Below are 27,099 nucleotides of genomic sequence, written 5' to 3'. Positions count from 1 at the left end.
AAGTCATCCCATCAATTGAAAAGAAAACATTAAATATTGTGGATCGAGTTTCTGCTGTGTACCAGACCTGCGCTAATGGCATGTCGTTATCAGTAGTTATGTTAGAGGTGACGCCACTGAGTGAAACAGTGGATCAAACAAGCCACGGGATTACTTTGCTCTAAATCTCCTTCCCTGCAGTCATGCTCCTCCATCCATCTTCCCAGCCTGGCATCTTTCTTCCATCTCCGAACTCTTCGTGCTTTTCTCTTCCCTGTCCTTAGGCTAGCCTTTGTGTCTTCCCCCTTCTAGTCCTCCCTCCAGATTTCCCACCCCAGTCAGTCCTCCTTCCGAAACTCCTCGGCCTTCAGCCTCCTCTCCCCGACTGCCAACCCTCTCCCATGCCCCCTCCTTCCTGCCTTCTTCTCAGACAGTCCTCCTTCCAGGGGAACTCCGTCTTGGTGAACAACAGACTCATGATAAGAGAGTGCAGTGTGGCCAGGGACCGAGGCCATCGGGCCAGAGATGAGTTCGTTTTAATTGCTGGGGAATTCATGTTGGAAATAACTACCCCTGACCCGCCAGGGACCCTCACTTCTCCCAGGGTGCGTCCCATCCGTTTGGGGCAGAAAGCCGCTTCTGTTTACAACAGTTCCTTGCTGAAATGGTGCAGAGGGCTGCTCTCCGGGGACCGGAGGACAGCAGCATGGGGCAGCCAAGACGGGAGCATGGGGCCTCAGAGGACACTGATGCGCTCGGCCAGCCCCTGCATCTCATGGTCCTGCGGCAGGAGGGTCCCTTCGAAGTCCCCATCAGCGGGCAGCCCAGGCCCGGGCAGCGGGTGCTCTGCCACGAACTGCTCCCAGCGTGCGTCGTCACTCTCGTGCGTGATGTACCGCTCGCCCATCTTCCCCTCCAGCTCTCGAAGGTCCAGCCATGTCTGGTACTCCTGGGCCCGGGAGAACAGGGGTTAGCTTGCAGAGCAGGGTCCACAGAGGCTGAGTTGCGCCCCCACGTTATCCTCCCTGAAGCTGACAGGCCCGGGATCAATGAAGGTGAAGCCATACCCTCTGCAACCTGCCCAGCCAATAGATATTCAGCTCCGCCTCCTTCCACAGCCCAGCCAGTAGGAGGCTCAGCCACTCTCGGAGCCACGGAAAATGCACCTGCAGCCTTCACTAGCTATAGAGCCAATAAACCATCAGGTTCCACCCCTTCCTCCAACCCAGCCAATGAGACCTCCCTCCCCATCCTCTCTCAAGCCCCGCCCCCTGCATCACCTGTAACCAGGGGTGGCTGAGAGACTTGTCCACGCTGTAGCGCTTGCGCATCTTCACCTGCAGCAGGTTGTTGATGAGGTCAATGGCTGCGCGGGGAGGAGATGGACAGTTCAAGCCCTGCGCGGTAGAGGCCGCCCCTCCTGCAACAGGCCACTCCAGGCGACCTGCTACCATACCGGCCTGCCTTCCGCACTGGCCCAGGTAGCTTGGAAGCCTCACCTGCACCAATTGCTCACTCACCCATTTCCTCATCAAATTACCATTTTGTCCACCTCTCCTCCGACGCTGCACACACACACTAGCTCCTAAGTGTCTTCACCAAGCCTCTCCCTCAGTTTCCCCATTCCTATGTCACCTCTGTAAGTTTTGTCATACAGAGGTATACACAGGTACATCTGTCTTATTCTTCACTTAGTGTTTTTCTTTAAGCCAGGGATGCCTTGGTGGCTCAGTTGGTTGGGCCACTGACTCTTGATTTCAGCTCAGGTCATAATTTCAGGGTTGTGGGATCGAGCCCTGCATGGGGCTCTGAGCTCAGCGTGGAGTCGGCTTGAGATTCTCTCTCCCCCTCTCCCTCTGCCCCTCTCCCTGCTCACACATGCTCTCTCTCTCTAAAACAAATAAATAAATAAAATCTTTAAAATATTATTTTTTTCTTTAAGCCAAACCATTTGTCCAAGATAAACTGTGAAGAGGACAAGGCAAGTTAAAAAGCACCATGTATAGGACACTACCACCTGTATCAAAGGAGGAAATAAAAGAATATATGTCAAATGCAAGTATTTAAAAGACTTTGAATAGCCAATGCCTTTGGGAAGAATGGAAGACAAAGGAGTGAGAGAGGATTTTCACTGCAGACCCTTCTGTATATTTCAGAATTTGAGCCATGTCACTATTCGTATATGTGCTGCCAAAGCGAGCACAAGCCATGTCACTATTTGATCAAAGCAAAAATCGATAACATTTGGCTATAAATCACTTCATTTTTTAAAAATTCATTTTCCAGGGCACCTGGGTAGCTCAGTGGGTTAAGCCTCTGCCTTCGGCTCAGGTCATGATATCAGGGTCCTGTGATTGAGCCTTGCATCGAGCTCTCTCTGCTTGGCAGGGATCCTGCTTCCCCCTCTTTCTCTGCCTGACCCTCTGCCTACCTGTGATCTCTGTCTGTCAAATAAACAAATAAAATCTTTAAATAAAAAAATATTTTAAAAAAATAAAAATTCATTTTCCCCTTGAAAACCTTAAGGGGAAAATGAACTTATTTATAATGGAAATATCATATCACCCCAGTCAATGAAAATCCAAAGATCACTTGCTATGTCCACAAAAATAAGATGAAAATAAGCATTATTAGAAGGCAGTCAGTCAGAGGGAGGGAAAAATGAAACAAGACAAAACCAGAGAGGGAGATAAACCATAAGAGACTCTTAATCTCAGGAAAAAAACCATTCCAGTTCCTGGAATGGAGGGGGCTGGGAGGGATGGAGTGGCTGGGTGATGGACACTGGGGAGGGTATATGTTATGGTGAGTGCTGTGAATTGTGTAAGCCTGATGAATCACAGACCTGTACCCCTGAAACAAATAATACATTATATCTTAATTTTAAAAAAGAAGAAGGTAGTCAGAAGGAAACCTACAGAGGCTCAGAGATAGACCTGTTCTTTAGAAAGAGGAAAATTAGCAAGAATCAGGCATTCAAGACAAGCCGACACTCAGGAGAGACTGTTTCCTTGATGAGAAGCCTTGAAGGACAAGACCTCACTGTGTGAACCCCTCTAAGTATAGGCCTTGTCCACACGGCCACCCTCACACACGTCGGTCTGCACCAAATTCACTCTCCTACACCCGACACACTTTTACTGACACTTCTGAGCAGGTCCCAAAAGACAACGCTGAGGACCTCCAGTATTACTCCAGTACGAATGAATCCATTCTTACCACTTAGTGCTTACCTCTCTCGGGCCCACTGCTGTCAGCTTTTCCTGCACTAACCCTCATGTCAACCCCCTCTCCACCTGCTCCACGAAGCCATATCCCAACAGGGCCTTTCCCTGCTCTATAACCTTCTCCCCACATGACCTCTTCTCTCCAACTGTTCCCCAACCCTGCCCTCCGGTGCCACTGCTTTTGCAAGGCTAACGTTTCAGGGTCGTAACCCCAAAGATTCCAGGCCCCAGCCCATGCCTTGGGAGGAAGGCTCCGCCCCCTCCCCTGGCCACCCCCAGCTGTATGGCTTCCACAGGTCCAGTAGTCCCTCTCCTGGTCCCACCTTAGATAGGCCAAACCTCACTTATCCCCCAAAGCACCAGGTGCCTGTCTCAGTCTTTCTGGAGGAATTCGTTTTCTATGAACTAGGAACCAGGCCTGACCAGCTCCATACACATCCCTGAATCCCTGCCCCAAGGTTCTAGGTTCAAGGTAACTCACCGTTTAAAGGACCGCCCTCCCTGCGGCCCCACCCACCACTAGGCTCCACCCCCACAGCGTAGACTTTCCAGGGCCCACCTCTCTATGACCCCGCCCACTCACCCCTTCTCCCTCCCCCGACCCACCTCCCGAGGAGATGCAGCTCCAGGGGCAGGCTGGGTACATGAAGGCAGCGTTCTGGATCTGGTCTTTGATGTCCTCGTCCTCGTTGAAGGGGAACGTGCCGCTGAGGCTGACGTACATGATCACGCCCACCGACCACATGTCCAGCGAGCGGTTGTAGCCCTGGTTGAGAAGCACCTCGGGCGCCAGGTAGGCAGGGGTGCCCACCACTGAGCGCCGGAACGACTTCTCACCGATGATGCGCGCAAATCCGAAGTCACACAGCTTCACCTGCAGGGGGCGTGGGGTGGAGGGGCCGAAGGAGCGTTGAGGCTGCACCTGCCCAGCAAAGCACCCCCACGCCCTCTACAGCGTTTCAGAGAAAACCGAGCTTCGACTCTCACTAGTTGAGGAACCTGGGCAGTGACTTACTCTCTGTGCCTCAGTTTCCTCATCTGTATGAGGAGGAGGATCAAAACAGCACCTACCTCAAACGGTCGTCATGAGGATTACATGAGTTTCTCCATCTAAGGCTCAGGGGACCAGAAATGCCTCATACGTCATGAGCGCTTAATAAATGCCACCTGTTCCTGTATTTCCGCCACACTGAACAGGTCTCTTAACCATCTTGTGCCTCTACTTCCTCTTTTGCACAACGAAGATCCGAAAAATCCCTACCTTAAAGGGTGGTTGTATGGATTGAATGAATAAATACATGGAAAGTGCTGGGAGCTCAGAATGAGCCTCACTGGTCTCAGGGCCGGGTGCTAACTTCTCCGAGCCACAGCGGCCTCATCTGTATCTCGGATGTTAATAGCAACTTCCTCTGGGGCTTCCCTGGGGATTAAATGGGATCCTGAGTGCAAACTGCTGACCATGATGGCCAGCAGTCAGTAACAGGTGTTCGGCCACTTTTCCCTTGATGGTGGAGGCAGTCTAGGGTCACAGACAGGCTTTGGAGCCAGCCACACCGGGGTTCAAGGTCCTGCTCACCTTCCTACCAAGTCCATAGGCAGCACCACCTCTGTGCAGCCATCTCTGTTCATATATGGTTCCTCCCTGGCTCAAAACTGTTCTGTGGCTCACTTTGGCTCTCCAAACCCTTGAAGCCCCAAGTCTCTGTTGCCTACCCTCAAAAACAGCCACACCCAATCACTGACTCAATGTGACAGCCATACCATACCCTGTCCTAAAATCCTTTTCCTTTTCAAAGATCCACCCTTTTCTCCAGATGTTATAATGGAATATTACTTGGCTGTTAAAAGAAATGGAAGGACTGATCAATGCTACAACATAAGTGAACTCTGAAAACATGAACTTAGATGAAAGAAGCCAGTCACAAAGGGCCACATATGCTATTACTGAATGTGCTGCTTATACTAAACACCCAGAATAGGTAAATCTACAGGACGTTGATTCATAGTCGGGATGAGGGGTGTTAGGTTTGGAGGATGATGTCTAAAGAGTACAAGGGGGGGCGCCTGTGTGGCTCAGTGGGTTAAGCTGCTGCCTTCGGCTCAGGTCATGATCTCAGGGTCCTGGGATCGAGTACCGCATCAGGCTCTCTGCTCAGCAGGGAACCTGCTTCCTCCTCTCTCTCTCTCTCTGCCTGCCTCTCTGCCTACTTGTGATCTCTCTCTGTCAAATAAATAAATAAAATCTTTTTTAAAAAATAAAGAGTAAAGGGTTTGTTTTTGGGGTGATGAGATGTTCTAAAACTGACTGTGGTGACGGTTGCACAACCCTGTGAATACTAAAAGCTGCTGAATTGTACACTTTACTTTTTAGTGTGGAGCCCAATGTGGGACTCGAACTCATAACTCTTGAGATCAAGACCTGAGTTGAGGTCAAGAGTCAGATGCTTAACGAACTGAGTCACCCAGGTGCCCCTGAACTGTATACTTTGAATCAGTGAATTATATGGTGTGTGAATTATATCTCAATAAAGTTGTTCCCAAAAAAGTACAGATCATCTCGCTACAAAGGGTCTTTGCCAGGGCTGTTCCCACTGCCTGGAATACTTGCCCATCCAATAAATGGACTCCTACTCTTTCTTCAGAGTGGATTTTTTTTTTCTCTGACCGTCCAAATGGGCTTTAGAGTTACGTGAGCTCAGAGAACCATGTCACAGAACACAGTACAGATGTAATTCTATTTTTGTGACAGCGTGATCAACATTTGCTCTTGATCTGTGATCTGTGCTGACCAATATGGTGGCCACTGGTTCCCTGTGGCTATTGAGCACTCAAATGTGGCAAGACAAATTAGTTTTTATTTTATTTAATTTTCATTAATTTACATTTAAAAACTGATCCTATGTTCCATCCCAGGCTGCCACTAACAACTGAGCGACTTCCAGCAGAAAGAAACCATGAGGTTGATGTAAGTTGTTTCCACAGCAATTCTTAGTTGACTAAAATGAACCCCTGGCTTTTGAAATGAAAGGAACTCAGTGTTTGGAAAACACAGATCATAAAGCAAGAACTTTCCAGGACATGGAAGGGCTACATGAGAACCTGTAGCTATAGGTCCTTAAACACAGTAGGCACTCAATAAATTGTATCTGTTAAAATTGTCACCCCTACTTACTCTGCTTCTGCCCCTGGGGGTGGGGGGAAGCATTCTCACCGCCCAATCCGAGGCTCATCAGAACTGTTTTCCTAACAGACCTACAGAAGAAATTACTACTTGTCCCCTAATATCTGTTCTCCGCTCTCACCCTTAATAATAAAAATCTTGAATGGAATGGACCACATGGCCACGCAGAATAAAAACTACATCTCCCGCCCTCCCTTGCAGCCAGCCACAACCACGTGACCTTGTCCTGGCCAATCGGATACTAGAAGACATGCCTTATAAACTTCCATAGGTTCAGAGAAGGAAGGGAGTGTGTCCACTTCCTCCACCTGTTTCTTTCCTCCTCCCCACCTGTTTCTTTCCTCCTCCCCTACTATCTTGTCACCTGGCATCAAGAACCATGACGGTCTAGAACATCATAGAAAGGCCAGAACAAGACATCCAGAGCTGAGTACCTGACTCTAAGAAACCGCTTTTTCAGCCTCGAAATGCCATGCTGGACCCTACATGAGTGTGAAACCAGCGTCTGTTTTATTTAAGTCATTGTTATCTTGAGTCTCTGTGTCCAATTTTCCTGATTCATACAATCCCCACCCACCTCCCAGGATTAGCTGCACTTCCCCAAATCAAGCTGTGGGACATGACTGACCTGAGGAAAGGGGTCGGCTGATGCCAGCAGCACGTTTTCCGGTTTCAAGTCACAGTGGACAATGTTCTTGAAGTGAAGGTGTCTCAGAGCCACCAGGATCTGAGGGGAGGAGATGGGGCCGGTAAGAAAGGTAGGAAGCTACCTGCCCCCAGATTCTACCGCCAGCCCTCCAAACCCCATCCATGCCCTTCTCTGCACCCCTAAAGATATCCCCCAGGGCCAGGGGATGCATTGGAGCCCCAAAACCATGACACCTGAGATAGGAGTTGGATAATTCCAGAAAGACTAGACTGGAGCAGTGGGTTTAGAAAGAGACGGAGACCCTCTGGCATGTGGTAAGCTGTGGTGACCAAAAAGAGCTAGGAGTGAGGTTCCTGGTTGGCTCAGTCCACAGAGCTGGCAACTTGTGACCTCCTGGATCATGAGTTTGAGCCCAACCTTGGGCCTAAAAGCTGGGGGCAGGGGTGGGCTATTGGTAAAGTAGCAGCCTTTAAGAAGGTACTATTGTGTGACTCCATTTTTAAAAAAGTACGTTTCATCCATTACAATCTCTAAGATGAAACACTACAAATACCAACATGATCTACATTATATATCAAATGCAGTACTGGTCGGGGGTGGGGGGTGGGATTCTAGAGCAGGCCTGCCCAGGTGGAAAACCCAGCTCTACACTCACTAGCTCGTGGCCTCAGGCAAGCCACTTCAACTCTCTGGGTCTCAGTGTTCTCACCTGTAAAATGGGGAGGGGGTAATAAAAGTACCCATCCTCAGGGGTCGCTGTGAAGTTTAAATGTGTTGGGGCATAGAAAGTGTTTAGGACAGTGTCCAGCACAGAGCAAACAGGACATTAGCTATTACTGTTGTTGGTACCTGTTACTCTCCTCGGGATGGCCTGTGGATAAACATATTCCTGTGCATGTTCAGATAGAGCTTTTCCTGCTCTGTTAATTCAAGAGTATTCTAGGGTGGCAAGGTGAGCTGATTTACGAAGTAAAAAGCAAAAAATCTGGATACAATTTCCAGCTACTTTCTCTGGGGACACCATGGTCTTCCTTGATTATGTGTAATCCTCGGACTTCGGCCAGGGACACTGAGATCCACAGTGTGTAGGTACCCCTTTTCTCCACTTCCTGTTTGTTGACCACCTCCCTCCCCCACTAGGACAGGAGGAGAACAAAGAGGGCTGGTTGGAAGCTAGACAGATCCGGGTTCAGATCTCAGCTAGACCGCCACCTAGCTGTGTGACCTTGGGCAGGACATGGACCCTTCCTCTACCTTAGTCTCCTCATCTTTAAAATGGGGGTGCTGGTAATACCTACCTCGGAGGGCAGTTGCGAAGCATAAACAAGCCCATGAGGTAAAGGGCCTAGCACAGGACTTGGGGTGGGGCAGACAAGAGGTAGAAGGCAGAAATCTGCAGAGAGAGAGAGAGAGGAGCAGAGGCAAAAAGGGAGGGAGTGATGGAAGACCAGAAAGAGAAATCAGCCAATTGCTGAAGGCAGGCAGTTCCCTCTCCCCACCTTAAGTCTGGATGAGCCTGCCTCAGTGGGCTTCTCTCCTCGCCCCACAAGTCAACCTGATGAAGGCACAGTGCTGGGGAGAGTGAGGGGGCAGGACCTCCATAAAGGAAGCACAGCACAAGGGACTCTGCATCCAAGAGAACAAGTCCCAGAATCAGGTGAGGGACAAGCTAGATGGGAAGGCCTTTCTAGGAAGGCTGTAAAACCCAGAAGCTACAAAAGGCAACATTTAACATTGTAAAAGTTAAACTCTTGATGGCAAATAAAAGCCAGGAATGAAATGAAAAGGAAAACAAATGCTGGAATAAAAAAAAAAAATTGAACAACACAAGTGACAAGGATCCAGTGTCCCTCATATACAAAGAGCTTTCACAATTCAACAAGAATAATCCAACTGAAAAATGGGCAATGGGAATAAAAAGCACAGGCCAATAAACATAGGGAAATACACTCAACCTCACCCATGATTTCTATTTTATTTTTTTCACCCATAATTTTTTTTAATATTTATTTATTTATTTATTTGACAGACAGAGATCACAAGGAGGCAGAGAGGCAGGCAGAGAGGAGGAAGCAGGCTCCTTGCTGAAGCAGAGAGCCCGATGTGGGGCTCGATCCCAGGACCCTGGGATCATGACCTGAGCCAAAGACAGAGGCTTTAACCCACTGAGCCACCCAGGTGCCCCCACCCATAATTTTTAAACTGCTAAATGAGGCCACATCTCCATCTGTAAGACTGCTGATTGTTTCACCCAGAGTTAGCTGCTGTTAAGAGCAGACCAAAGGGATTTTAGAGAACAGCTGGGCAGCGTGTTTAAAAAACTCCTAAAACACATTTCCCTGGACTTAGGAGTCTATTGTCTGAAACGTGTTCTTTGGAAATTCTCCCACCAGAGCCCAGCAATGTGTGTGGACAGATATTCACCAGATGTTGTCTGTAGTGGTGGATAAGTGGTAACAACCTCTGTACTCAGCAATTACAGGATTTGGTGATATCCACCATGGGATCCAACTAAGAAAAAGAGGCAGCTCTGCTCACTACATACGGAAATAGAATAGCCTTCCAGAAGTACTTTTAAAGTGAAGAAAGTAAAAAAAAAAAAAAAAAAAAAAAAAAGTTAAAAAAATAAATAAATAAAGTTAAGAAAGTAAGAGGCAGAATGACACACAGGTGAAACCAGTGATTTTGACCTTACTAGTTAAAAGCTCAGATCCTAGGGTCTGCTCCCACCAGCTGTGTGACCCTGGACAAGTTACTTAAAGTCTCTGAGCCTCGGTGTTTTCCCACTCAAAAACGGAATTGATCACAGCCACTACCACATGAGTTGCGATACAGACACAATGAGTTAAAACATGGTTAGCATCCCCCTCCTCCACCCCACCAACTCTGGGAGATCGCTGTCCAATCCTGGGGCTATCTCGGTCACAGCTGTGTCCCCAGCACTGCTGGGAACAGAGCAGGGGAAGACCGAGAACTTGGCGAACCACCTAAGGAATGGATGAATGAGGTCCCCACAGAAAGGCCTCCCTCCCCTTCCCTTTTCCTACATGAATATAGTCAGGCCTTAGGGAACCTCATTCTATAAAGGAATAAAAATTATACAATCATCATTTCTGATTTTTCTATACTACTAATATAATTATCACTACTGCTCTCTCCTTACTGTTTTCTTATTTTCTATTGTTATTACTCTTATTACTCTACAATCTGTTCTATTATTACTCAATTATTTTGAAATTATCATTCTATTATTTTTTCTATTGTTATTATCACTATTTTTTATTATCCGCTAGGAGGACTCCTGCCAGTGTCTGCGGGAGCTGGGTTCAAGGCAGGTGGGGAGGCGAGTGGAGGCAGGCAGAGGGTTGGGGGGCGGGGGCACCTGGGTGATGAGGAACTTGGTGAGGCGCTCGGGGAGCCGGCCCTTCTCACTGGAGAGGATCATCTCCAGCATGTCCCCATGCAGCTTCTCCATCACCACAAACACCTTCTCAGGTGTCTCAAACATGCAGTCCAGGTTCACGATCCCGGGGTGCCGCAGACTCTGGGGTAGGGGTGGGGAGGAGAGGGTGTCAGTCAGGGTCCAGGTCACCTGTGAACTTGGGATCCCAGAGATGAGCCATGGGAGCAGACGGACAACAAATGAGGAGGATGTCCCCGGAGGGTCAGCAGCTTCCCCAAGGCTGGCTCTGGGGGAGGGGGAAGGAGCTTCAGACAGAACCATATCCCCACACCACCAGGTATCTAGAAGGATTTTCATGTCATAAAGCTCTGTTGAAGGTCCAGGATTTTGGGGGGGTGGGGAGAGGGAGGGAGCAGAAGTATGGAACAACGGGATCTCTGTGCATCTCTATGTTGTAAATTCTCCTCCCTCTCCCCGGCACACTCTGCCTGGCCTAACCCCATTTCTACCCTCCAGGTCTCCACCCAACCTCCTCCCTGGGTTCTAGGCTATGGTCCTACCACTTTCCACCCACCCTCTGGTGGCAGCCTCAGAGATCTTCCTGAAGTACACGCACAACCCTGTCTTTTCTTTGCTAAAAATCTTTCCCGGGCTCCCCAGTACCCTCAGGAGAAAATCCATAGGCCTCCTCCTTGGCCTCACCTCCCACCACCTCCCCACACATAAACCATCTAGTAACCTCAAACTTCAAATTCCTAGAAGGGTTCATGTTCCCTCTTACCTCCAGACCTTTCTTTGCACAGGCTGGTCCCTTTGCTCAGAACACCTTTCTACCCCCTAAGTCTCAACATGCATGTTCTCTCCTCCAGGAAGCCTTCCCTGACCACCTCCAGCCTGGGTCAGTTGGCCTCTGAAAGGAGGAGTGGGAAAGGAAGGTCCTTCCTAGGTGGGGCTTGAGCTGGGCCCCAGAGTCCGGTCACCTGCAGAATGGCCACTTCGTTCCGGAGCTGGCTCTCCTGCTTCGTGGGGAAACGCAGTTTGTCAATGACCTTTACTGCCACATCCCGGCCTGTCTTCCGGTGCTTTCCTGGGCAGGACATAGGGGAGACTGGGGATGAAGGAAGCAAGACCTTCCAGTCCTGGTAAGAGAGAACCTCGCCCCACCCCCCGCCAATGACAGAGACACATAGTTGAACCAAGGTAAGCAGAAGGCATCAAGATGGCTCTTTGGGGTTTTCAGGAGGGATGTGTGGGGTGAGAGGCCTTGGGAATAAAGGTGGAATGAAGAAGGTAAAAGACAAGAGCTTTGAGGGAAATCTAACACATGGGAAACTAGATTTATGACCCATCAGAATATAGGAACTAGCTCTGTGGCCAGAGTGCAGAATGCTCTCTCCTTTATTTATTATTTTTTTGAAGATTTTATTTGTTTATTTATTTGACCGGCAGAGATCACAAGTAGGTAGAGAAGCAGGCAGAGAGAGAGGGGGAAGCAGGCTCCCCACTGAGCAGAGAGCCCAATGCGGGGCTCGATCCCAGGACCCTGAGATCATGACTGAGCGGAAGGCAGAGGCGTAACCCACTGAGCTGCCCAGGCGCCCCTGCTCTCTCCCTATTACGAATGGGAGAAAGCCCACTGGCTTTTCCCAGTGAGAAAAGGAGAGGCTTGCAACCATCTGCCTGGAGGACCTAGCTTTCCAAGTCAACCAGAACAGGAAGTGAGCACACAGAAGGTCTGGAGCCCAGGAACCGCCGGGACCCCCTCTGGATCAGCTCAGAAGCATCCGTACCTCCATAGACCACTCCAAACTGCCCGGAGCCCAGTACCTCATCCGGGAAGATCTGGTAGACGGTGGCAATGTCCTGCATGGTGGGGATGGGAAGGGTCAAGGGGGCAGATGGAGCTCGGGTGCTGAGGAGACTAGGGAGGGCAGCAGGCTGCATGGGAGGCATAGGCCATCCATGGGACCATGGGGTGTGGGCAGTGTCTCACCACGTTCTCTTGGATCTGGCTGTTAGACACGGAGATGCTCAGAGAAGCCTGTCCTGGGGAGAGGAGAGAGGGAGAGGTGAGGGGAGTCTGGGCTCAGGACTGTCTTCACCCATGACTCCAGAGGCAGCCTCTGGAGCCACACCACCCGGGTTCGAGAATGGGAATAATGACAGGTGCTTCCTCGTAGGCCAGTAGGAGAAGTAAACGTGATGGGCTGAGGGGACTGGAGAAGTGTTATGAACGACTTCACTGAGCACCGCAAGCCAAGATCTCAGGGCCAAGGGACGCACACTGATCCCATTTTACAGAGGAAGACACTGAGGCTCTCTCAGGAGGAAAGTCCAAACGGGTTCCAACATCTTCCCCCTTGAACTTGCCAACCCACTACCCAACCAGAGCCACACATTTCCAAGGTTCTGAGCCTTCCGCCGCTTGAACATCTGCCCCCTTCCCATTCCAGGCCTGGCCCCTTGTCCTCCTCCCTAGTCTCTCTGCCCCTGTTCTGTTCTCTCCTATTCACCTCACAAACCTGGGTCTGTCCTTCCCCTGCTCCAAACTCCACCATGGCTCCCCAGCGCCCCCAGGAGGAAGCCCAACCCCCTCCCGTGGCCTCCCAGGTATCGGTCGCTCATTTACCTCTTTGACTTCAACCACCACCTGCTGTGTGTCCTCCCGACAGCTGGCCCCTTGCCGGGCCTCAGATACAGCCAAGTCCCCTCCTATCTCCTGCCTTTGCGCTTGCTGTTCCCTCTGCCAGTAATGTGCGTCCCTTCCGCTGGACTTAATTAAACCCTCCCCATTCAGTCTCAGCTCAAACTTCCCTCCTGGGGCCACGTCATGTTCTACATTACATCTGTCATTCATGCAGGGTGATCTATCACACTGGACTATGAGCTCCAGAAGGCAGGAGCCTGAGACTTTCTGATCATCTTCTACCTCTGCTTGAAATCCTTCCCTTCTGTAATCCCCTCTCTCAGCCCTCCTCAGCTTTCTGGTCTCAGCTTAGATGTTGCCGCATCCAGGAAGCCCTCCTGGATACCCAGGCTTGATCAGCTATCCACAGCTTTCTGAGCCCCCACAGCTTTCTGGTCCCCTGTCCCAGCCCCGTCACTCTGGGTTGTCACTGCTTGGGAACAGGTCTGTCTCCCTTACTGGACTGTGAGCCCCGTGAGGACAGGTCCTGGGCTGACTTGGTGACGACTATGTACCCAGCACTGCCCAGCATAGGGTGGGCACAGAGAAGACACTCAGTAAATGCCTGAATGAAACAGCCTGAACTCACAACCTGGAGGAGTTGTCGCCACCTGGGACAAGACTCAGAAAAGAGAAGTGACATGCCCAAGTCCACACATCAGGTTTAGGGCTTAATGGAGATTTGGACTCATGTCAGTTGAATCCAGAAGCCACATTCCCCACTGTGCCATTCCCGGCCTTCTCCCTGGCTCTTCCCTTCCCTGGGGGCCCACACAAGCCATTCCAGACCCATGCTCTCAGGATCCGGGGCAGAGTGGGGGGAGGACTTACTGTGGGGTGTGTGGCCTGGGGCACTGGGTGCGTCCTGGAGGATGACTGGCATCAGGGCCTGGCGGATGGCTGTTTCCCAGCCCCTGGCAGCCTCGGCCCCCTGCCCGCTGGGCCCCCCTGGGGCTCCACCAGGTGTCTCGCCCACAAAGTAGGTGACATTGGCAGTGACGATCTCGAAGCAGTGAGGGTTGGTGCCTGGTGGCACAAGGCTAAAGTTCTGGGCGGGCTCCACAGTGAGGATTTCTGAGAGTGGAATTTCCTGGCAGGATACAAAACCAGCATCAGTGAGGATGCCAGGCAGACCCTGGGGCTCCCCACTTACTCAGAACAGCACACACAATCCAGTCGCAGTGGGAAAGGGCCTGATTTGCATATTTGCATAGAGTAGTCTGAAAAGGCCTCCTGGCAGATGTTAAATGAAGCAAGAGATCAGAAAGGTAAGAAGAGGCCAGCTGGTGGAGGATGGTGGAAACAGCATGTGCAAAGGCCCTGAGGTGGGAAAGGCTTGTGTTCAAAGAATATGCTCTATTCCCATTACATGGGTGGTACCTAGCACACAGGAGATTTGCCATGTTTGGTGAACAAATGAAGTTAGGCCATGAAGGGCCTCATGGGCCACAGAGAGGAGCCTGGGCTTTGTCTCCAGGGCCCTGGGGAGCCATGGAAGGGTTTAGAGCAAGGCAGGGGTAGATGTCTGGCTGTGCGCGGAGGGTGGACAGGAAAGGATGGGGCTGAGACAGGAGACCAGAAAGGAGGCTGAGAGGGCCAGGTGGAGGGGAGGGGACAGGGAGAGAAGGGGCAGGGTCTGTGCAGAAGGAAAAGAGCATGCTTTGAAAAGTGCATGCTTTTGAAGAGAAACTCGGGGTGGAGGGGAGCAGGACACATTTGCAGAAGGGAGAGAAAAAAATTAAAGTAAGGAAAGAACAAAACAGGGACAGACTGACACACCTTATAAAGGCAGGAGACAGAGACGTGGTGGGGGCAGCATCTAAGGGTGGCCAAGAATAGGGGCAGGCTGAGAAGTCACCCCCTCCTCCACCCCGTGGGAAGCCGCTGCAGAGCAGGGAACCCCGAGGCGTCCGAGTTTTATTTTAAGGGCAAAGGGAGGATTCTGATGGTTTTCTCGGCCTCTCTGGCTGCTATGTGGGACAAGGCTGTGGGGGGAAGCGCAGAAGCTAGGCCCCAGAAGGAGACGGCCCAGAGCGCCCGGCGGCCATGGCGGGTGGTGAGGAATAGGATAAATGATCCAATACTTCATTATAAAGCAATAATGATAACAACGAGCTCCACACAAGCCGGCCCTAAGCTAACTGCTTCGCGGAGGTGATCGCTGAATTAGGGCAGTGGCCTGCGGTGAGGACTAGTCACTGAGGCCTTTTATAGGTGCCAGACGGGAGGGCAGAGAGGTCAGGTAAGCTGCCCCGGGTTCCCCAGCCAGAAAGTGGTGGGCCCAAGTGGGCCCATTTGCAGATGACATGCAAGCAGGCAAGCAACGGGGAGAGGAGTGGGTGGAGGAGGTCTGGGGGAGCTGGCGGCCGGAAGGCCCACCTTGTAGTATCTGTTGGTCGTGTTGTTCTGGAACAGTGTGATGCACTTGCAGTCCAGGCGCCAATAGTGCCGCTTCCTCTGTTGGGAGAGGTGCTCCAGAAGGTGAGGTGGTCCGTCCTTGGCGCAGTCGGGGCTCCAGCTCTTCCCGGAGCCAAGCCCCGCCCCCAAGTCTAGCCCCGCCCCAGAATGCCCCACCCCTTCCGTCTCTCCCCGCCCGCCCTTCTAATTCTAGCTACGTCCCCAGTAAGGCCCCGCCCATCTCTAACTGCAGCCCCACCCCGCCTCGTCCCTTTCTCAAATTAATCCCGCCCCTCCCTCCTTAGCTCACCCCACCTTGCCCCGCCCCATAACCCCTCTCCAACTTTAGGTCGGCCTCCAGCCACACTCCTTGGCCCCTAAACCTGCCCCACCCCTATCTCCTATCTGCCCAGACCCGACCCCTCCACTATAAGACCTCCCCACCTTTCCTCCCAACTTCGCCCCACCTGGCCCTACCTTACTTCACAACCCCACTTAATTACCTCTAGTTAGGCCTCTAGCCCGGCCCAGCACCCCCTGAGTCCATCCTCTAGAACCTGAGCCCTTCTCGGCCCTACTCCTAACTCCAGCTTCCCTGTTCTTGGTCTCACGCCTCCTGTCACTGCCCTTAGCCCCGCGTCTTTCCGACTTCTGCCCTACCCGTCCACTCTCCCTTAGAACCCATCCCTCTATTTCTAGCTCCGCCTCCAGATGGGCCCCGCCCACCCCCCAACCCCACCCAGCCCCACCTCCTAAAGCAGAGTTTGCCCCGCCCCTAACCTTAGCCCCGCCCCACCTAGCTCCATCCCGCCCACTCACCAGCGTGTCCTTGTTGCTGTAATGTACCACCCATCCCTCGCGCAGGGTGGTGCTAGATTTCCGCGTCGTGTGTCGCACTGACTGCACCACCCTCATTAGGGGGATGTACCCCAAGGAGCTGGGAGAGAGGGGGAGAGGAAGAGGCAAGAGGTTACAAGTGGAAAATACCGGGGCCTCAGAGCGCATTTCTGGGCAGCCAGGAGTGGGGTTGTTTTTGGCCACACTTTTGTGGTTTCCACATTTCCCATGAGGAAGAGGACGCTAGATAGGGCCACATTACAAGACAAGGCTGGGGTCCGAAGTCACGTGGCCTGGCAAATCACCTAACCTCTAAGGTACCTCCGTTTCTCCACCCAAAGGGGTTGCTGTAAGGGGTGAAAACCTTTCTTAGGAGTTTAGCACAATGCTTGGCACCCAGTGGTCCTCCCATAAGTGCTAATCAGTACTGAGCCCAGTGACTGTGGAGCCAGCTGTGTGACACTAGGCAAGTGACTCAACCTCTCTGTACCTCACTGCCCTTATCGGTGCACATGCTATTATTACAGAGAGGAAATAAACGCTTAGAGAGATTCACAGACTTGCTCAACCACCTCTTGATCCCTGCACTAAACCAGGACTCAGGTGGCCCTGGCACTTCCCTTTGCCTCTCTGAGACTTGGTTTCCTCATCTGTGAAATAGGCTGCCTCTCCCAACACCCCCACCCCACCCAAGTCCATCAAGATCCAACTCTTAGAGCCTCTTACTCTGTTACTAAACACTTCAGGAAAGACCTGGCAGAAAGGGAACTTGAACTTCCAGGCAGCTCGAGTCAGGTAGAATCAGTAAGAAACTCTCTGTAATTATTGTGACTTGCATATCCATCTTTCCTTCGGGGTGGTCTCCCATCCCCTTCCTCTGGCCCTCTCTGCTCCAGCCACACCAAACTCAGTGTTGTTTCTGGAACATGCTTGGCCCTACCACAGGGCCTTTGCACTTGCTGCTCTCTTTACCAACTATCTTCCACATGTCTCCTTTCCTCTCCTTTCCCCTGGCCCTCCTTCAGATCTCTTCAAATGTCACCTTCTCAGAGAGGCCCCCTTTATTTTTTTTTAAAGATTTTATTTATTTATTTGACAGAGAGAGATCACAAGTAGGCAGAGAGGCAGGCAGAGAGAGAGAGAGGAGGAAGCAGGCTCCCCGCTGAGCAGAGAGCCCGATGTGGGACTGGATCCCAGGACCCTGAGATCATGACCTGAGCCGAAGGCAGCGGCTTAACCCACTGAGCCACCCACGCGCCCGAGAGGCCCCCTTTAATGGCCCTAAAACAATGTATCTTCATTCTCTGTTACCTCCCCTTGCTTTATTTTTTTAAATGTGTCTTTATTTTTATTTATTTTTTTATAGCAGTCATCGGTACCTGATGCTATGGATGCATTTGTTTACTGCCTGTCTCCCCAGTTAAAGTGTCGGCTCTATGAGGCCAGAGAGTTTTCCTGGTTTGGTTCACAGCTGGGTGCTTGGAAGTCCTAGAACCCAGTTGGTGCTCAATAAGTGTTTACTGATGCACCATGGAAATGGCTCACCCTCCTCACATCAATGCCCCCTTGGCCTCGTGGGGTGAAGTCTCAGGTCCTTTCTCTTAGTAATGACCGGCTGAAGCCAGTAAACTTCAATGTTCTAACCCAGGAGTGGGGGTGGTGTTCCTTACAGTCCTGAGAAGGATTTCATTCAAGGATAAAGGCTTACACATAGATGATGGCTTCAATCCACAGGTTACCCTCATTTACACATGTCTTACTGTATTAGTACAATATACCAATAAAAGTGTGTTAATATTATTCTAAAACGTGCCAAAAGAGCGAAAACATCTAAAAGATGAGATTAAAAGTAAAGAGAAATGGAAAGGCAAATATTTGTCCCCATACTCCAGAATGGATCACCTCCCACCCTCCGCGCTTTGGGAACTCAAGAACAGAGTACCGGGGAGGATTCTCTTTCCATCTGCTCAGCGTTTACAACCCAGCAAGCACTTCACCTGTGTGATCTAATGGAATTAGAAAATCGCCCTACGAGACAGGTGCTGTCATCGGCCCAGAGAACGTCATTCACTTCACCCATAGGACAATCCGCAAGGGTAGGTCCTACTTTTATCCCCATCTTACTTACGAAGAAACTGAGGGCCCAGAGAGGTTAATCTCCTGCCTAATGCCATACAGCAGATTCCCACGTTCTTACTCTTTGCTCTGTCACTTTGCAACAAGACTGTTTCTGGAAGGGCCTGCCAGCAGCTAATCCCAGAGACATCCTCGTGGGGGGCGGGGAGCTAAGCAGCTGGGAGGCGGGAAAGCAGTTTGACTACTGTTTGAATGACTGGATTAGCAGTTCCAAAAGAGAAATATACTCTAAATTAGAAATCCGCTTTTATGAAAGCTTTTCAAAAAATGTACATTTTGGGAGCGCCTGGCTGGCTCAGATGGTTAAGCGTTTGCCTTCGACTCAGGTCATGATCACAGGGTCCTGGGATGGAGCCCCGCATTGGGCTCTCTGCTAGATGGGGAACCTGCTGTCCCCCCTCTCTCTGCCTGCCTCTGTCTACTTGTGATCTCTTTCTGTGTGTCAAATAAATAAATAAAATATTTTTTAAATTTACATTTTTTAGGAAAAAGGTATAATTTAAAAACAAAGTGTGGGTGCCTGGAAAATTTACAGGGGATATCAAGCTATTGTAGAGATAGGACGGGCCTTTCCCGGAGGGTGCCCCAGGTACCTCTCAGCCTTGCCTCCCTCGCCTTCCTCCTCCTCACTGGCGTGGAGGGCATTTTCCGAGTGGGAGCCCGGGATGATTCCCGAGTCGTCAGACTCGTCCATGAGGGAGCTCTTGTCAGCCTCGCTGAAATCGGTGGCCTCCTCCATCGGCACATCTAGCAGGATGAGGGCATCAGAGGAGCCTCTGCCCAGTACCGCCACCGCCCCCCTCCACTTCCCTGCTCACCCCACAGCCTCTCACCTCCATTGATGAGTGCTTCCCCTAAGCAGTCGTTAGGGACGCGGGTGGCACAGCGCTTGTGACAGTTAAACTTGCAGTCTGGTATGACGACAGGGAACAAGCAGACATGTAGGAGGGGAGAGAGACGTCACCTGTAAGGGTTGAACCTTGAATCCTAACCCCCAGGCCCAGAAGATTCTGCTTTTGCTGTTTTGGGGTTGGTTGTCTCTCTTTGAGTCTAGAACATTCGGGGCTGGGGAATCTCTTGCTGTGGGGGCTGGTCTGTGCGTCATATATGTTTAGCGGTCATCCCTGACCTCTACCCACTAGATGCCACTAGCACATCCCTGTAAGATTCTAGATTTTTTTTCTAATTCTAGAGTTCTAAGATTCCAATATTTCAATGTCCGACTGTCTAGAACTTGACACATCTATGATTCTACAGTTCTAAGAGTCTAGACTGCTAAGAGTCCTTTATGTCCAAGGTTTTAGGATTATCGATAACTTAAACTCTAGATATCAGTGACTCTATAGTTCTACAATTCTGGACTTCGAACCATCCAGAATCTGATGATTCCAAGGTTCTAGGATTCCACACACCCAAGATTCTAGAATTTGACTCTTCCGATGAATTCTAAAATTGGACAGCTCTAAATTTTATGGATCTCAATGTCTGGTGTTCTAGAATTTGATAATCCAGAGTTCTGTGTTCTGTGTGTCTAGGACTGTAGGATCCCATGGCCCCAAGGGTATATGATTCTAGATTTCTAAGGTTTACATTTGATGCTTCTAGGCTTCTACCATTCTCAAATCTGATGGTTCTATAAAGTTCCAGTATTCTGAGAATCTATAATCTGGGAGTTCTAGGATCTCCAAGTCTAAGGTTCTGTGGTTCTTTTCATGGACCCTCATAATCCAGAATTCCTGAAGCCTATGGTTCTAGTTCTGTGGTTCCAGAATTCTCAAGTTCTACGGTTAAGAATCCCATATGAAGTGGCTCATAGATCTAAATTTCTAAGGTTCTAGGATTCCAAAATGCCAAAGGTTCTAGAACACCAGGATTCAGGGCACTCTTCTCCTGAGGCTCTGGGCTCCTAAGGATCAAAATACTGGGATTCATTTTCTTTTTCTTTTTTTAAGATTTTATTTTTAATTCCCCTCCATACCCAGTATGGGTATGGAGAAATCACAAACCCAAGATTGAGAGTCTCAGGCTCCACCGTCTGAGCCAGCCAGGCATCCCCAGAGTACTGGGAGTTTTAGTTTCTGCCACAAGCCCAGGTGAGAGAGGCCCCAGGTCCGCTGAGTATATGTCTGTGCGGGCCTTCTGACCCCATCTGTCTCCCCCAGGGGGGTCCCGCTGACCTTTGCACTGCAGGCCCTGGCGAAAGAGACCCTTGAGGAGTTTCTTGCAAGCCTGGCAGACGGTGGGCCGCGTGTAGCTGTGGATGAGGAACGTGTGCGGGACCTTCACCTTGGAGAGCAGCATCTTGTCCAGCTCGATGGGGCGGCCCGTGTAGGAGGAGGCAGAAGAGGAGGAGGAGGAGGATGGAGGGCGGCGAGGCAGGAGCTCGGTGGTACTGCGGCTCTATGGTCAGCAGGAATGGAGGGGACATATTAGTGCGCGTCCCCATGGCTGGGCCCTGTCGTCTGACCCCAACCCCCCAATTCCCCGCCACTAGCCCGCCCGCTCCCCAGCCCCTCACCAGCTCATCAGCCATGCAGGGCAGGGACTCGGAGGTGCTGAGGCGCACAGAATGGCCACTGGCCAGAGACGTGGACGACAGGCGCCTCTTGCGGGCGCCACTGCAGTTGTTAGGGATGCTGAAGGCACAGCGCTTGTGGTAGTTCAGTCCGCAGCCTGCGGGGGGCGCCAGACGATCAGAGACATCCTTGCACCAGTCCTGGGCTCTAAAACTCCGCCCCGCCCCGCTTCCCTTTCTGTAGATTAGGAATACAGCAGCCCTCTCAGGAGAGCCCCCTGCTAGCGCCACTAAAGCCAACGAAAAACTACAAAAACCCAAATCGGGTAGAACCGCTACCGGCCTAGAAGGTTCTGGGCCAGTCCACCAGGCAAAGAACCACGAGCAGGTGAGGCCCTTGCTGAGGTCCCGGGGAATGTGGATTGGGGGACAGTAGCAGAACGGAGGGACCACGGGACCAGCTGCACAAAGGAGGCACGTACTTGGCAATGACTAGTTCTTCCTTATATGTGTGTACACCAACTATTTGTGCTTTCTTCCTTCTATCTCCCATCATCTGACATAACATTTTTTTTTTTTAAATATGGAATGCTTTAGGAATACATGTGTTATCTGTGCCCAGGGGCCATGCTATTATTCTCTGTATTGGCCCCATTTCAGTACATGTGCTGCCGAACGGAGCACTGTATTCGTATTTAAGTTACATGACATTATAAAAATAGAAATAAAAAAATTACAGGACATCGAAGGAAAAGAGTGAACAAGCATCATCTCCTGGGGAAAAGGGTTAGCATGTTTTCAGTTGTACTCAGACAATTCTACCGAATCAGATGGAAATATGACTCTATTGTCATTTCTTCCTTAATTTATCATTAAAAAAAAAAAATCCAAAATCCTCTTCCATGAAAGAATCAGGCTCAGCTTGTTGTCTTCCTAGAAGGTTTCCTGAACCCTTGCTCCCATACATCTCCAGAGATTCCAAATGATTCCAGGAAGGCTCCCTCTTCTGGAGTGAAGAATGTTCCTTCAGGCTTTGGAAGCTTCTTTGGGACTGCCTCATGGAGCCCATCTTCTGGCAGCCTGGCTATCATTGGCTTTCCCAAAGGTGGTGGTATGAGAAGAGCTTCAGGATGGCCCACAACCTTTGCGATCAGGAAACACTTCCCAGTACTGGCCTTTGCTCCCTAGTGTGCTTCACAGGACTTCAAAATCTCATCCGTGACTCTCTGAGTATCAAGGCAGAGTCAAACTCGCATCGGAAGATGTTATGAAGGCATTAAGAACAGTCATTTGGGGGCGCCTGGGTGGCTCAGTGGGTTAAGCCGCTGCCTTCAGCTCAGGTCATGATCCCAGGGTCCTGGGATTGAGTCCCGCATCAGGCTCTCTGCTCAGCGGGGAGCCTGCTTCCTCCTCTCTCTCTGCCTGCCTCTCTGCCTGCTTGTGATTTCTCTGTCAAATAAATAAATAAAATCTTAAAAAAAAAAAGTCACTTGGGACTCCTTTGGAACCACATGAACGAGGACCATCATCTGTGTGGCTGAACCAGTGAAATCCGTGCTAAGGGTGCCCGTTAGAATCAACGATGCCAGGGGCTCCTGGGTGGCTCTGTTGGTTGAGTGTCTGGCTCTTGGTTTCAGCTCAGGTCATCTCAGGGTTGTGAGATCGAGCCCCGAGTGAGGCTCCTTGCTGAGCATGGAGCCTGCTTAAGATTCTCTCTCCAGGGGCACCTGGGTGGCTCAGTGGGTTAAAGTCTCTGCCTTCAGCTCAGGTCATGATCCCAGGGTCCTGGGATCGAGCCCCGCATCCGGCTCTCTGCTCAGTGGCAAGCCTGCTTCCCCTTCTCTCTCTGCCTGCCTCTCTGCCTACTTGTGATTTCTCTGTCAAATAAATAAAGTCTTAATAAAAAAAAATTCTCTCTCCCCCTCTCCCTCGGCTACTCCCCCCTTCCCCCTGCTTGTGCACGGGCATGCATGCATTCTCTCTCTCAAAACAAACAAACGAACAAAAAAACACGAGCTCTTAAATGCCACAGGTCTCTTTAGGGCTGTGTGGTTAACAATCCTGGTCAATGCTGCAGGTCTTCTGGAACACAGGGTCCGTATGAGCGCCATTGCTGTGAAACTGGAGATCCTTGGATGGTGGAACATTCAAGAATATGCTTCTGATGGAGGTGTGGTCTTCACAGTATGGATGGTCTTCATCTGGGAAGAGTGGACCTTCAGAACCTGACCCTTGGGCTTCACCTTGAGACACACTGGTGTGTTCCTTTATATTTTAAGTATGACCGAAGGACATGCGTGTGGGTGCTTGTTGTAGCTGAACATGTGTCCATCCCCCAAATTCATAGGTCAACGTCCTAACCGCCAATGTGACCGTATTAGACTTTAAGGAGGTAAATAAGGTTAAATGAGGCCTTAAAGGTGGGGCGCTGATCCAACGTGATCAGGGTCTTTATATAAGGGAGACACTTGACAAACTGTTGTCTCTCCTCACACCACGGGAGCGACACAGCAAGATGGCAGCCTTGTGCAAGCCAGAAAGAGGGTTCTAACCAGGAAACCACGCCCTGTCCGACTCGTGATCTTAAACTTTCCAAGCTCTGGAACCGTGAGTTCTAAATATGTGTTGTTTAAACCACTCAGCCTGTGGTATTTTGTTATGACAGGTCCTTGCACACTGAGGGGCCCAGTCAGTGAGGAGGGGACTCTGCTGGTCAGCTTTCTGTGTCAGCCCCAGTAATTCAGATGCTAATGTAGGGGTTGCTGTGAAGGTATTTTGTACGTGTGGTTCAAGTGCACAATCAGATGACCTGAAGTGAGGGAGAGTATTCTAGTTAATCCGGGTGGGCCTGGTTCAATCAACTGAAAGGTTAGAAAGCAGAGCTGAGATTTCCCAGATGAAGAAACTCTTCCCTGTCCAGCCTGCCCTTCCTGACGTGTTGCCCTATGGATTTCAGAGTTTCTGTATTTCAGAGTTGCTGGGCCAGCCCCCACACTCCTGTAAGCGAATTCCTTCCAAATATCCCTTAATATTTACCTCCTACTGGCTGTTTCTCCGCTGATTCCTGTTACAGGCTCCACCTTCTTCCCTAGACACCATCCCCTTCTCCTCCCCCAAGCTCTCTGCCCCCTTACCTCTCCCTCGGAGCGCCGCATCAGGCTCCACCTCTGCAGCTAAGCCCCGCCCAATCCCCCCACCCACCACTCAATCCCCGCCCCCAACTCCTCCCCAAAGCTGTGCCTCTGGGCCCTTACCGCTCCCTCCGAGCCACGCCCCATCCCTGAGCTCCACCCCGCCCCGCCCCGCCCTCCTGACATTCCCCCCCTTCCCCACCCCCACCCCCACGCCCCACCCCCGCCCCGCCTCCAGCCCCTCTCCCCTCACCATCACACTTGAGGCCTTGGCGCACTAGACCGAAGAGCATCTCCCCGCAGTGATCGCAGAAGGCCGGCGCTCGGTAGGAGTGCACCGTGAGGGCGTGCGGGCGGATCTGGAAGTCCTCGAAGGTGGCCGAAGCTGCAGGCAGCAGGGAGGGGCGGATGGTTGAGCTGGAGCGGTGAGGGCTGTTCCTGGTTTTCTCACAGTCCTCCCCGCCAGGAGGTTTGATCTTGCCTGCCTTCATTTACGCGCATATTACATGGTACCCGGGTTTAAATCCCAGCGTCACCACTGGGCAAGACACCTGTGCCGTGGACTGGGGAGTTGTTTAGTGGGTACAGAGTTTCAGTTCCGCAAGATGAAAACATTCATGGAGACTGTTACAGGTCAACGTGAAGGTAATTAACACTACTGAACAGGAGCCTTAAAAATGGCTAAGATGATACATTTTATGCTATGTACATTTCACAATGAAACATTTTAAAATAAAATTTAAAAATACAGATGCCTGGGTCCCACCCTCACAGCTGCTGATCTGCTTGGTCTAGGATGGAGCTTGAGCATCAAGAGAAAAAACCCAAATCCCTATGTATCTCAGTTTTCTCATCTTTAAAATGGAAATCCAACAAACACAGAGCATTGTCCTAGGTGTCAGGGACACCGCACAGAACAAATTCCCGGCCTGGCCTCTAGTAAGGGAGGCAGCCAACCAAAATAAAGAAAATAAATATTCTTATTTAACAATCACCCAGGGGTGCCTGGGTGGCTTAGTTGGTTAGTCTGGTTTTAGCTCAGGTCATGATCCCTGGGGCCTGGGATCCAACTCTACACTGGGTTCCCTGCTGGGCAGGGAGTCTGCTTCTCCCTCCCCCTTTGTCCCCTCCCCCTGCTGTGCTCTCTTGCTTGCTCTCTCCATCTCTCTGTCAAGTAAATAAATAAATATTTAAAAATATAGATATATATGTATATGTGTATGTGTGTGTGCATATATATATATATATATCTTTTTAAAAAATCGCCCAACCTAGCAGTTACCTAGTACCAGGCACTGCTCCAAGTACTTTAAAATACTAGTGAATTCAGTTCTCTCAAGAGCCCTGGAAGTACATTGTTATTACCCCCATTTTCCAGATGAGAAGATTATAGCACAGAAAGGTGAAGCAACTTGCCCAAGGTCACACAGCTAGCAAGCTATGGAACTTGAAATCGAATCTGAGCCAGTGTGGCTCCAAAGTTCATGCTTTCAGTACTGCATTTACTGCCTCTTGGAAATGTTTAAGTAATAAAATATACAGCATATGTCTACTATAGTCAAATAAAAAAAAACTGTCAAGCAGCTGTTTCTTATCTCAATAACGGGACGAATATTTACAGAGAACCAACATAAACTGGGTACTCTGGAAGACAAAGCCTGGCTGAAACACTTGCATGGTCTTATCTGATGTTCTTAGTTTCTATATGTGTCATTTTACATGTTTCCCTAGGGTAAAATTATATATTTATATATATTTGCACATTATGCATATACTATGCATATAAGTATACATATTTGTACAATTTGTATATTTGTATATAATGTAAATTATATATTATTATTATATACTATATTATCTATTATATATGAATATACTATAACATATATAACATGTTATATATATTATGTAATATATGTTATGTATCATTATATATCATACTATATATTACATGTCATTATATTATACAGTATATATGTATTATATATTTATATAATGTAAATATATATAATTTTATTATTTATTTATATATTATATTTATCATATAATTACATAATTTACATTATATAAATATATAATATTAAAACATGTGATGTAAATTATATAAATATTTGCCCATTATATATATATAAGTATATGCAATATATATATTCCAGAAATAAAGTACAACTCCAAAAAAAAATACATACAGCAGGCTAGAAGTCAATAAGTGCTTAGGAGAAAAATAAAGCAGAGAAGGGAAAGTGGGAAGGTACAGGATGTACAATTTTAGAAGGTGGTTGAGGAAGGCCCCCTTCAGTTGTTGTTAGGGCAAAAGCCTGAAGGAGGCGAGGGTATGAGCCATGCAGGTTTCCAGGAAAGAACATGTCCAGTATCATAATAGTAGTCTCTACAGATTCTTTCTTCAGGGCTAAATGAATTATTATATGGAAAGCTTTTAAGACAGAGTTCTTGGGGCGCCTGGGTGGCTCAGTGGGTTAAGCCTCTGTCTTCGGCTCAGGTCATGATCTCAGGGTTCTGGGATCGAGCCCCACATCGGACTCCCTGCTCAGCGGGGAGCCTGTTTCCCCCATTCTCTCTCTCTGCCTACCTCTCTGCCTGCTTGTGATCTCTCTCTCTCTGACAAATAAATAAAATCTTTAAACAACAAAAAAAAGGGGTGCCTGGGTGGCTCAGTGGGTTAGAGCCTCTGCCTTCAGCTCAGGTCACGATCTCAGGGTCCTGGGATTGAGCCAAGCATCTGGCTCTCTGCTCAGTGGGGGGCCCATTTCCTCCCCTCTCTCTGCCTGCCTCTCTGCCTACTTGAGATCTCTGTCAAATAAATAAAATCTAAAAAAGAAGAAGAAGAAGAAGAAGACAGTGCTCTTTATTTCTTATCTTATTATTTTTTTAAGATATTATTTTTAAATCATCTCTACACCAAGTGTGGGGCCGAAACCCACAAGCCTGACATCCAGA

At 49.8% G+C, this 27,099-nt stretch overlaps 1 protein-coding gene and 1 non-coding gene across 4 annotated transcripts in view; both read right to left on the bottom strand.

Moving 5' to 3' along the window:
• Nucleotides 1-484: 484 nt before the first annotated feature.
• Nucleotides 485-27,099, bottom strand: part of PRKD2 (protein kinase D2) — a 32,593-nt gene continuing 5,978 nt past the window's right edge. For all 3 annotated transcript variants that reach the window (XM_044257057.1, XM_044257059.1, XM_044257056.1), the window contains 16 exons: nt 24,395-24,526; nt 21,014-21,168; nt 20,673-20,895; nt 19,329-19,406; nt 19,089-19,242; nt 16,342-16,459; nt 15,505-15,582; nt 13,957-14,215; nt 12,433-12,485; nt 12,230-12,302; nt 11,420-11,526; nt 10,419-10,580; nt 7,016-7,114; nt 3,813-4,080; nt 1,260-1,345; nt 485-928 (listed from right to left, as the gene is read on the bottom strand). In XM_044257057.1, the coding sequence (XP_044112992.1) occupies nt 716-928; nt 1,260-1,345; nt 3,813-4,080; nt 7,016-7,114; nt 10,419-10,580; nt 11,420-11,526; nt 12,230-12,302; nt 12,433-12,485; nt 13,957-14,215; nt 15,505-15,582; nt 16,342-16,459; nt 19,089-19,242; nt 19,329-19,406; nt 20,673-20,895; nt 21,014-21,168; nt 24,395-24,526 (2,258 nt within the window). In that variant the 3' untranslated portion in view covers nt 485-715. The remainder of the gene's footprint in view (nt 929-1,259; nt 1,346-3,812; nt 4,081-7,015; nt 7,115-10,418; nt 10,581-11,419; nt 11,527-12,229; nt 12,303-12,432; nt 12,486-13,956; nt 14,216-15,504; nt 15,583-16,341; nt 16,460-19,088; nt 19,243-19,328; nt 19,407-20,672; nt 20,896-21,013; nt 21,169-24,394; nt 24,527-27,099) is intronic.
• On the bottom strand, nt 21,588-21,694 carry LOC122914821. Its single transcript, XR_006385893.1, has one exon. It is a non-coding gene; the product is annotated as a U6 spliceosomal RNA (small nuclear RNA).

The sequence above is a fragment of the Neovison vison genome, chromosome 7, assembly GCF_020171115.1.
Source record: "Neovison vison isolate M4711 chromosome 7, ASM_NN_V1, whole genome shotgun sequence".
NCBI lineage: Eukaryota > Metazoa > Chordata > Mammalia > Carnivora > Mustelidae > Neogale > Neogale vison.
This window is presented reverse-complemented; position numbering and strand designations above follow the sequence as displayed.